At 52.7% G+C, this 11348-nt stretch overlaps 1 protein-coding gene across 1 annotated transcript; it reads left to right on the forward strand.

The window, feature by feature from the left end:
* The first annotated feature begins 479 nt into the window (after nt 1-479).
* Uap1l1 (UDP-N-acetylglucosamine pyrophosphorylase 1 like 1) lies at nt 480-5679 on the forward strand. Its single transcript, XM_045154938.1, has 9 exons — nt 480-858; nt 1062-1266; nt 1465-1640; nt 1926-2098; nt 2208-2401; nt 3256-3396; nt 4257-4442; nt 4887-4953; nt 5324-5679. The coding sequence occupies exons 1-9, from the start codon at nt 570-572 to the stop codon at nt 5414-5416; spliced, it is 1524 nt and encodes a 507-aa protein (XP_045010873.1). The 5' UTR covers nt 480-569; the 3' UTR covers nt 5417-5679.
* Nucleotides 5680-11348: the final 5669 nt, after the last annotated feature.

An 11348-nucleotide genomic window follows, 5' to 3' on the forward strand; every position in this document is an offset into this window, starting at 1 on the left:
CCGGCAACCTCCGTGCCTCTCGGTGGTGGTGAAGGCACACACGTGTCACCTGGAACACCCCCACACACACAAAAAAAAGGATGATCCGAGCCTGACGGTGGGCGGTGAGCAGGCAGAAGGGTGATAGATTAGGTCTGGTTAGCTCCGCATGGGGTTGGGGGAGCAGGAGGGTCACAAAACCCCTTTCTTGCCCAGCATCGTCAGCTCACAGCAGAGGGCGCAACCCGAACGGTGGGCACCCGGCGCACACGGAAGGCCCTGGCCTGCGGGCTGGTCGTGGCGTCTAGAGGGTGTGGATAGAGAGGACCTGGGGCATCTGCAAAGCCTGGAGCGGAGCTGGACCTGGATGCCAACGCCCGGGGCTCAGAGGACCTGGTGCGCGACGGGGCAGGCCGGGGATGGGGTCACAGGGGCCCTAGCCAGAACCTGGCTGGCTGAGGGGTGGGGTCACAGAGGACCCGGGTAGGGTGGGGTCCTAAGTCCGTCCCTCCGGGATCTGCGCCTTCCGCCGGGTCCCGTGATGCTAGTCGCTGGGAGCGCGCGGGTCACGAGTAGCGGGCGGTAGCAACATGGCTTCGGAGGGGGACGTGCGCGCCCGGCTGCGGCGCGCGGGGCAGGAGCACCTCCTGCGGTTCTGGGCTGAGCTGGAGCCCGAGCCTCGAGCCGCGCTGCTGGCCGAGCTGGCGCCGCTGGAGCCCGACGCGCTGCGCGAGCACTGCCAGCTGGCGGCCGCCGCCTACGCGCGCCACCCGGACCCCCGGGCGGACCTGGCCGCGCGCTTGCAGCCGCTGCCCCCGGATCGCTTGGGCAGCGCGAGCCGCAGCGACACCGAGACGCGACGGCGCTGGGAGGAGGAAGGTAGGCTGAACGGACGACAGAGAGCCGAATGGGTCGTACCCACGGGCGGACCGCAAAGTGATGCGTGGAGTTGTTTGACTTGCCGCCTCCACCCCGCGCTCCCCCCCCAACAACAAAAAAAAATCTTTGCAGTAGCAGACTCAGATGTAGTGTGCACTGAAAGTAAAAGAGATGTCCCCTCTCGGCGCCCCTCCCCCCCCCAGGTTTCCGACAGATTGCCCTGAACAAAGTGGCTGTCCTGCTACTGGCTGGTGGGCAGGGCACTCGCCTGGGTGTCACCTACCCAAAGGGCATGTATCAAGTGGGGCTGCCCAGCCAGAAGACGCTGTACCAACTGCAGGCGGAACGGATCCGGCGTGTTGAACAGTTGGCGGGCGAGCGCCATGGAACCCACTGCACTGTGCCCTGGTGTGTCCTCCCCACCCACCTCGAGGGGGCCCCAAAGTGACCCTCCCAGTATGGACCTAGCCCTACCCTAACCCCAACACAGCCCTAGGCAGAGCCCAGCACTCACCCATACCGAACTGTTCCAAGCCCGGTTCAGCTGCATCCGCCCGGGGTGGGTCAGAATCCCTTGCGCACCGCTCACGGCTCCCTCGTCTACAGGTACATCATGACCAGTGAGTTTACACTGGGGCCCACGGCCAAGTTCTTCAAGGAGCATGACTTCTTCCACTTGGACCCCGCAAACGTGGTCCTGTTTGAGCAGCGCATGCTCCCTGCTGTGACCTTTGAGGGAAAGGCCATCCTAGAGCGGAAGGATAAAGTTGCCATGGCCCCAGGTATGCCTCCCCTCCCCTGGGACAGGATGAGACTGCACATCCTGGACCACAGAATACAGCTTGTGATCAGGAGGCCTGAGTCATGGGCTGACTGTGTATGGGGAAGCTGTGTGGTCCTGGGCTCCAGAAGGCCTTGATCCCTATGTGTCACATGGTACAATCAATCATAGGGTTCTTGGTTAGTGAAGACCAAGGTTTGCTCTCCTGTAGCATTTCCCAAACTGAGCAAGGAAGGCCCAGCTGGAGCTGGTGGCAAGGCCTATCCATTCCTTTCTTTCTCTGCAGATGGCAATGGGGGCCTGTATTGTGCTCTGGCTGATCACCAGATCCTAGAGGACATGGAGCGCCGGGGGGTGGAATTTGTGCACGTGTACTGTGTGGATAATATCCTGGTACGGCTGGCAGACCCTGTCTTCATCGGCTTCTGTGTGCTGCAGGAGGCGGACTGTGGGGCCAAGGTGCGCGCTCAGCCCCAGCCCTACCCAAGCCTGGTGCCACCCCCTCCCCCTTCACTGAGCCCAACCCGGGTCAAGCCCAGAGCTCTGAGCCCATCCTTGGTGGCTGCAGGTGGTGGAAAAGGCATACCCTGAGGAACCCGTGGGCGTGGTGTGCCAGGTGGACGGTGTCCCCCAGGTGGTGGAGTACAGTGAGATCAGCCCCGAGACTGCAGGGCTGCGTGGGGCCCATGGTGGCCTGCTCTACAACGCAGGCAACATATGCAACCACTTCTTCACTCGAGGCTTCCTGGAGATGGTCACCAGGTATGCAGACAGCAGGTGGCTGTGGAGTGCCAGCATTGACCAGGAACCAGCGATGCCAAGTTAGGTTGAATCTGAGATGGTGCCTCAGCACCTCGAAGCTGGCCTGACCTGAGCTGGGCCGAGGTTGGGATTGCCAAGAGATTAGTTAGAGAAAGTTCCTGCATATAAAGAAGCCGCAGCACATACCTTTTAGAGGTGGGAGGATTGAAGTGAGTTCAAGGCCAACTTTGGACTGCAAAGTGAGTTACAGGTCAGCCTGGGCTAGAATGAGACCCTACCTCAAAAATAAATAAAATAAAATAAACAAAAGCAAACAAAAAAAGGGGGGCTGGAAAGATGGCTTAGTGGTTAAGTTATTTTCCTACTAAGGACCTAGGTTCGATTTCCAGTACCTATGTAGAGCTAGATGCACAAAGTGGCACATGTGTCTAGAGTTTATTTGCAAATGGCTAGCGGTCCTGGCGTGCCCATTCTCTCAGTCTGTTTCTCTTTTATCTCTCCCTGCTTATAAATAAATAAATAAATAAGACAAACTCAGCAAGCCAGATCCAACACATCATGCTTTGGACAGAGGCTCTGTGGACAAGGCTGCCTTCTGTGGATCAGCCTCACTGCCCATGAATATACCCTGTGACCTGCTGGTTTCATTTGCACGGGCAGTGATGTGGCTGGTGGCCACTGATTTGTGGCATTGAGGGTGTAGGGAGACCTGCGCTTTCCCTAAAGATGTGGCTGGTGGAGCCTATTGCTGCCCTCTTGGTGGGGGGGGGGTCCGCCTGCTCCACCTGGCTGGATGTGCCCACAGGTGGGGTCCTGTCTGAACTGTCCCCTTGCCTTTTTCCTCCTGTCCTCAGGGAGTTTGAGCCCTTGCTGAAGCCGCACGTGGCTGTGAAGAAGGTCCCGTATGTGGACGAGGAGGGAACTCTGGTAAAGCCGCTAAGACCAAACGGGATAAAGATGGAGAAGTTTGTGTTTGATGTGTTCCAGTTTGCTAAGTTAGTGGTAGAAGTCACTTATTTTTCCCTCCTTTCCTCTCTCTGTTCTGGTGGTGGGTGAAGTGGAGGCTTGGTGAGGGCCAGGTGGCTGAGAGGCTGGAGGGCTGCAGGCAGGTACTAGGGAGAAAACCAGAGGGTGTTCTAGCCCCCAGGGGTGAGAAGTTTGAGAACAGCAGAAACCCTGCGAGGACAATGAGCCTCTTCCTGGATTGCTCTGCTCTGCCTAGCCCTGCCCAGGAGGGGTTGTCTCAGTGCCTGTGCTCTTCCCCTGGCTGTAGGCATTTGACAAGTGGGAATTGATTTTTTAAATATATTTTATTTATGTATGTATTTGAGAGAAAGAGGCAGAGAGAGAAAAAATGGACACTCCAGGGCCTCCAGCCACTGCAAATGAACTCCAAATGCATGTGCCTCCTTGTACATCTGGCTTAAGTGGGTCCTGGAGTGTCGAACTGGGATCCTTTGGCTTTGTAGGCAAATGCCTTAACCGCTAAGCCATCTCTCCAGCCCCTTCATTTTTTTCTTTTTTCTTTTTTGGAAGGTAGGGTCCCACTCTAGCCTAGGCTGACCTTGGAACTCACTCTAGCCCTAGGCTAGCCTCAAACTGACAGTGACTCTCCTACCTCTGCTTCCCAAATGCTGGGATTAAAAGCATGCACAATCACAGCAGGCCAAGTGGGAATTGAGAGAGGGCTTGAGTCTTCCCAGGATCTCAGTAGCAAAGACACCTTCTGTGCCTTCTAGACCACTGGCTCATGAGAACAGACCCTGATTCAGTCCCTGAAAACCTGGCCCAGCCTTGCTCTTCCCGGGACCAGGACAGCTAACCAGGACATAGAATGACTGCCCTTCTCCCCCAGGAACTTTGCTGCCTTTGAAGTACTGCGGGAGGAGGAGTTCTCGCCCTTGAAGAATGCGGACACCTCCGCCAGGGACAACCCTTCCACTGCCAGGAGAGCTCTGCTGGCTCAGCACTACCGCTGGGCTCTCCAGGCTGGGGCCCGCTTCCTGGATGCGCAAGGGGCCCAGCTTCCTGAGCTGCCCTGGTGAGTGGCCCCAGGGAGAGTCTGGAGGGTAGCCAGGACCCACTTCTCATCCCTAGGACCCCGCTAAGTTGGTCATCATCCCAGTCACATCAAATGCCATGTATGCTCAGGGAGGCAGGGGTCTTAGGACGCTCACTTACTCAGAAACTTGGAGACTGATTCCCAGGCTTGACTCTGGGGAGACATAGGCTGGTTTGATCTCCAGAGCAGAGAAAAAGGACGTTTGGTGTCTGTTTTCCCCACGGCCTGAGCTGCAGCTGAACCAGGCTGCCTGGGCCCTGCATAGGTCTTCTAGGGGCAAAGTTTGTTACTTGACAAACTGCTAAGTGCAGAGGAAGAGCTTACTGGGGACACAGGAGGTGGGGATGATATGTGGCACTCATCTTTTTGGGAGTGCCGGGCCATTCACTCAAGGGGCAAATGCTGACCAGCACTCTTCAACAGTTTGCTCCCCAGTGGAGACCCTCCAGCCATCTGTGAGATATCGCCCTTGGTGTCCTATGCTGGGGAGGTGAGAGTGCTGTCTCTGTCTTTTTTTTGGGGGGAAGGGTGTGCGGGAGGACCTGGCTTGCATATGCCAAGGGAAGACTGGGGAGAGGTGGTGCTGGGGTGGAGAGGTCACAGCCCTGCCTCAGTTAGCCATTCTGGTGCTTTTTGGGATGTGGGTAGGATCAAGGCCCCAGAGGTCTTTGTTGGTCTCGGTGTGATACGGGGAAGTTCCAGGGCTGAGGCCTTCGTGAGGGAAAGGCACAAGGCCAATGCTGATCCTCCCTGACTCAGGGCGGCACTCCTGCGGTGGCGGTGGCTCCATAGGCCGGCTGGCAGGACTGTGTGTGGGCGGCTGAGGAGGACGTATGGCCACTGTCACTGCTTGTTTCCAGGGGTTGGAAGCGTACCTGCGAGGCCGGGAGCTCCAGTCCCCGTTCGTCCTGGATGAAGACCAGGCCAGGCTGCTGGGGCCACAGGAGACCTGACTCGCTGTCCTGCAAGCCCTGGGGCTCAAAGGGGTGGAGATGCTGCCCTGGCCTGAGCTCTGGGTGGGAATGCAGGCCTATAGGCTGCTGCAGTCTGCAGGACACGGAAGGGAATGTGCTGGTTTACTGAGGGGGGGACCTCCCCTGCCACCCTTGGACACAGTGACTGCGGCCAGCCGTGGGCTCTTTGGCTTCATTTCTGGCTCTGGGGCCCAGTTGGGAGGCAGAGGGTTGGGGACTTGGGAGAATGGGGCTAGAAGAGATTTGGGGGTAGGGTGAGGGTGGGTGGCTTCCTGTGGCGAAAGTTACCTAGGGGATGCCCCTCTAGCAACACAAAACCTGCCCCACTCTCAGCAGAATGAGAGGGCACAGGCTGTTGTGCTATGTGGAGCTCTTCTATGGAGAGTGGTTTAAGAAATGCCTCTCCCCCCTCGGCAGTAGGTCCAGTACTTTGAGCAAGGCTGGGGGCGGGGCATCTCACCTTGCTTGCCTAGCTGAGGCTTGCAATAGAACCCTGATGTCCATGGTAAAAGCTGACCCCGAGAATTTGGTCTGCACCCCTGAGATGAAACCAGCCCTCCTCACTTTCTCCAGATCTTTCCCAATGCTGCAGACTCCCAGCCATGTCCACAAGTGGGTCTGGCTGATGTGTTTTAAGCCTTTGTTTGGATGGTTGGTTGGTTTTGGTTTTTTCGAGGTAGGATCTCACTCTAGCTCCAGGCTGACCTGGAATTCACTATGTAGTCTCAGGGTGGCCTGGAACTCAAGGTGATTCTCCTACCTCTGCCTCCCAAGTGCTGGGACTAAGGTGTGTGCTACAACATCTGGCTTTATTGTTTTTTGTTTTGTTTTGTTTTGAAACTTTTTTCCTGTCCTCCCTGCCCTCCAGCACTACTCAGACTTTGCCCTTGGTGGTGTGTGGCTTGGAATGCCACAGCTCCATTGATTTGCGCATATTCTGAGATGGGAAGGCGTGACATCTTTAACGTAAGAGCAGCTAGGAAAGACAGCCAAGTCATTACCACCCCAAATCACTGGGCTCCAGTCATGCCATCTGCTTCCCAGGGCAGAGGTGTCCTTGGGAAGGGTGGATTCTTCCGGTGGCATGGCGTTTGTGGGTCCAGGCCTGGGCAAGATGGCAGGATCAGGCCCACACCCGCCATTGTTGGGACCAACACCTGAAGGACAATTTAAGATTTCCACAGGACGCCATAATCACCTTGCTACAGACCTCAGAAGCCAACTGTGTGCCTTAGCACCCTTCTCTTAGCTGCTCCATAAGCAAGTGAGGGGCCTGGGACAGGAGAGGGTCCTAAGAGAATCGGGGCTCCAGCTAGTCCATGCTCACAACTATGCGTCCTGGCATAACATGAACAGCTGTGCAGCCTCCTTCCTGTGTAAGCAGTTATTAGGGTGAATTCTTAAAAGGACTGAAAAATAAAATACCCGACTCTATACCTTCACATGGGATTTCAAAGGAAGCTCAGGGAGGTTCCCAGACCCTTCACTCTCACTTCCCTAACAACTGCATGTAAGGTTACTCTATCAGACCCAGGAGTGACGTGGGTGCAGTGTTCCAAGTCATCACAGGTATGTTAGTGTATCACCACTGCAACTGAGAGGCACACTGTTCCCTTGCTTGCCTTGACCTCTCCCTCAAGCCATCCCTTTAGTCACAATCTCATCATCCCTAGCCCCAAACAGTCTTGACACAGTTTTGAAAGGCTGTGACATCATCTCCACAGACTGACTGGACATTTGCAATAAACCCAAAGTTCTACAACTGATGGTTATTAGCAGGTGCAAGGTTATTTTTATTTATTTATTTATTTAGGGGCTGGAGAAATGGCTTAGTGGTTAAGTACTTGCCTATGAAGCCTAAAGACCCAGTTGGAGGTCGATTCCCTAGGACCCATGCAAGCCAGATACACAAGGTGGTGCATGCATCTGGAGTTTGTTTGCAGTGGCTGGAGGCCCTGGCGTGCCCATTTTTCTATCTATCTGTCTCTTTCACTCTCTGTCGCTCTCAAATAAATACATAAATTTATTTCTTTGCAAGCAGATGGAGAGAATGGGTGCTCCAGGTCCCCCAGTCACTGCAAACGAACTCCAGACTCATGTTCCCCCTTGTGCATCTGGCTTATGTGGGTCCTGCTGAATTGAACCTGGGTTCTTTGGCTTTTCAGGCAAGCACCTTAACCGCTAAGCCATCTCTTCAGCCCTGTTGTTGCTGTTTTAAAAACATTTTCATTCAAACTGGGTGTGGTGGTGCATGCCTTTAATCCCAGAAGAGGTAGCAGGATTTCTGGGAGACTGCATAGTGAATTCCAAGCCAGCCTGAGCTAGAGTGAAACCCTACCTTGAAAAACCAAAAAAAAAAAATATTTTTTTTCATTCATCTGGACTGGAGAGATGGCTTAGCTGTTAAGATGCTTGCCTACGAAGCCAAAGGACCCAGGTTCCATCCTCCAGAACCCACATAAGCCAGATGCACATAGTGGTGCATGCATTGAGTTCATTTGCAATGGCTAGAGGCCCTGGCACAACCATTCTCTTTCCCGCTGCCCCCTCTCTCTCTGCCTAATAAATTAAAAAAAAAATTAATTCATTTGTAAGCAGAGAGGAAAAGAAAATGGATACACAGCTGCAAATAGACTCCAGATACCTGTGCCACTTTATGCATCTGGCTTTTGTGAGTACTGGGGAATGCAACCCTGGCTGACAGCCTTTGCAAGCAAGTACTTTTACCCACTGAGATCTTCTCAGACAGCTCCCCCCTTTTTTTAACTTTTTGTTTGTGAGTCAGTGTTTTATGTAGCCTTAAACTCTTGATCCTCCTGCCTCCCACCTCCCAAGTTCGGGCAGGCATGCACCACCACACCAAGTTTATGTTGTGCTGGGGGCTCAAACCCAGGGCTTTGTGCTTGTTAGGCAAGCACTCTACCAACAAACGATAGCCCTAACTCCAAGTGCGGTTTTTTTGTTTTTCCAGGTAGGGTTTTTGGTCCAGACTAACCTGGATCTCACTCTAGTCCCAGGCTGGTTTCGAACTCACAGCAATCCTAACCTCAACCTGGCAAGTGCTGGGATTAAAGGAATGTGTCACCACACCCCCCAATTGTAACCTTTTTTACTTTTTCTTTTTTTTTTTTTTTGTTTTTGCTTTTTTGTTTTGTTTTGTTTTGTTTTTCAAGGTAGGGATCTCACTCTAGCCCAGGCTGACCTGGAATTAACTATGTAGTCTCAGGGTGGCCTCAAACTAATGGTGATCCTCCTACCTTTGCCTCCCAAGTGCTGGGATTAAAGGCATACACCACCAATCCCAGCTTCTTTCTTTCTCCCTCCCTCCCTCTCTCTCTCTCTCTTCTTTCTTTTTTTTGAGACAGGATCTCTGTAGCCCAGGCTGGACTCCAACTTATGTAGCCAAGGATGACCTTGAGCTTCTGGTACTCCTGTCTCCACCTACCAAGTGCTGGGAGTATATGTGGACCACCACACCTGGTTTTATGCAGTGTTGGGATCAAATCCAGGGCCTTATGCATGATAAATAGGCACTCTCTCAAGTGAGCTGTATTTCCAGCCCCACTTTTTTTTTGTTTTTATTTTGAGGCAGGGTCTCACTCTAGCCCAGGTTGACCTTGAATTCACAATGGAGTCTCAGGTTGCCTCGAACTCATGGCAATCCTGCCTCTGCCTCCCGCGTGTTGGGATTAAAGGCGTGTGCCACCACGCCCGGCTTTTTTCTTTTTTCTTTTTTCTGTTGTTTTTTCCAGCTAGGGTCTCACTTTAGCCTGGGTTGACCTGGAATTTACTCTGTAGTCTCAGAACTCAGCCCTTCTAGTGGTGGGATTAAAGGAGATCGCCACTACATCCAGCCCACCCCCCGCCTTTTTTTCTTTTAAACATTGTGGGTGTAGCCAGGCGTGGTGGCACATACCTTTAATCCCAGCTCTCTAGAGGCAGAGGTAGGAGGATCGTCATAAATTCAAGGCCACCCTGAGATTATATAGTGAATTCCAGTTCAGCCTGGGCTAGAGCGAGACCTTACCTTGAAAAACAAAACTAACAAAATTGTGTGACTGTTTATGCTCACATAGCTATCAGAGAACGGGTGTCAGTCTTGCAGTCCACTTAGCTGGAGGCAAGGTCTCTTGTTTGTCACTGTCCACTAGGCTAGCTGGACTTGAACTTCCAGACAATGCTACTTGGGCCTCACATTTCACCCTAGGTGCGCTGTTACAGATGTCCCCTACGGTCTCCGGCATCATGGGTGTTCTGGATATCGGAACTCAGGCGCCCATGCCTGTGTAGCAAACATCCTCTGAGCCACCTCTCCACACCCCTCATTCTCTAAGGTTTATCTTTGGGGTTCCACCCAGTCTTCTCTCATGCCCCAGCATTGTCCTCAAATGTTACTTCCTGTTACTAGGGAAACGGATGCATCTCAAGTTTGCACATGCAAGTGCGTAAATCAGAGCCAAAATAGGAAGGTCACCATGAGTTCAAGACCAACCTGGGGCTACATAGGGGGTTCCAGGTCAGCTTGAGTTAGAGTGAGACCCTACCTCACAAAATAAAAAGGGGAGTGGGCTGAGAAAATTGCTCAGTGGTTAAAGGTACTTGCTTGCAAAGCCTATACAGACCCAGGTTCAATTCCCAAGCCACCCACTTAAATCAGATGCAAAAAGTGGTGCAAGTGTCTGGTGTTCATTTGCAGTGGCAAGAGGCCTTGGTGCACCAATGCACACATACTTGCGAATAAATTTTTAAAAAATGGTTTTTGAGCAGGAAGAAAATGCATGCAGGGCTGGAGAAATGGCTTAGCGGTTAAGCACTTGCCTGTGAAGCCTAAGGACCCCTGTTCGAGGCTCGATTCCCCAGGACCCACGTTAGCCAGATGCACAAGGGGGCACACACGTCTGGAGTTCGTTTGCAGAAGCTGGAAGCCCTGGCGTGCCCATTCTCTCTCTCTCTATCTGCCTCTTTCTTGTTCTGTCTGTCACTTTCAAATAAGTAAATAAAAATAAACCAAAAAGGGCTGGAGAGATATGGCTTAGTGGTTAAGCGCTTGCCTGTGAAGCCTAAGGACCCCGGTTTGAGGCTCGGTTCCCCAGGTCCCACGTTAGCCAGTACACAAGGGGGCGCACGTGTCTGGAGTTCGTTTGCAGAGGCTGGAAGCCCTGGCGCGCCCATCCTCCCTATCTCCCTCTGTCTTTCTCCCTGTGTCTGTCACTCTCAAATAAATAAATAACGAACAAAAAAAAGATTAAATAAATAAATAAACCAAAAATATTTTTTAAAAATTAAAAAAAAATGCATGCACCAGGGCCTTCATCCACTGCAAATGAACTCCATGTGCATGCACTGTAAGGAAAGTATAAGAGAAAAGCAAAAGAGAACACTGGATTTGATCTTTTCAGACAAGATGATTTTATTTACAGAAAACAGCGAGGGGCCTCAGCTTTCCCGCAGGATGAAGGCGGAAGCACTGGGCCAGGCTGGAGTGTAAGTTTACAAGGAGGATCCTAAGAAAAACAGGCTGGACCAGGTGCCGTTGATAAGAAAACTGTAGCTGTTTGTGTCATTGTTTAGAACAGGCTTCTTCAGAATAGCCAGGAATGTCTAAGGGAGGACACTCAGGTGGTCTCTGGTCCTCCAAGGCCATCTAGGCTAAGGGGAGTACATCAGTCAGGAAAGGGTGCCAAACTTCCTTATTGCCTGCAAGCTTTAGGGATAGCTATTAACTCTTTAGTTCCCTTTAGTTTTCAAGGAAGGCTATTAACCCTTCACCACTTTGAGCATTTGGGTTTACGTGGGTATTGGGGATAGAACACAGGTCATTAGGCTTTGCAGGCAAGTAAAAAGCTGGGCATGGTGATGCATTTTTAAGTCCAACAGTCAGGAGATGCTGAGGTAAGAGGATTGCAGGAAG

This window comes from Jaculus jaculus, chromosome 1 (assembly GCF_020740685.1).
Source record: "Jaculus jaculus isolate mJacJac1 chromosome 1, mJacJac1.mat.Y.cur, whole genome shotgun sequence".
Classification (NCBI taxonomy): Eukaryota; Metazoa; Chordata; class Mammalia; order Rodentia; family Dipodidae; genus Jaculus; species Jaculus jaculus.

Excerpts from the sequence above, each read along its gene's own strand:
- Uap1l1 (XM_045154938.1), top strand. The coding sequence starts at position 570 with ATGGCTTCGGAGGGGGACGTGCGCGCCCGGCTGCGGCGCGCGGGGCAG. Across the intron at positions 859-1,061 it reads ACGGCGCTGGGAGGAGGAAG|GTTTCCGACAGATTGCCCTG; the intron begins GTAGGCTGAACG and ends TCCCCCCCCCAG. Across the intron at positions 4,954-5,323 it reads TGGTGTCCTATGCTGGGGAG|GGGTTGGAAGCGTACCTGCG; the intron begins GTGAGAGTGCTG and ends GCTTGTTTCCAG.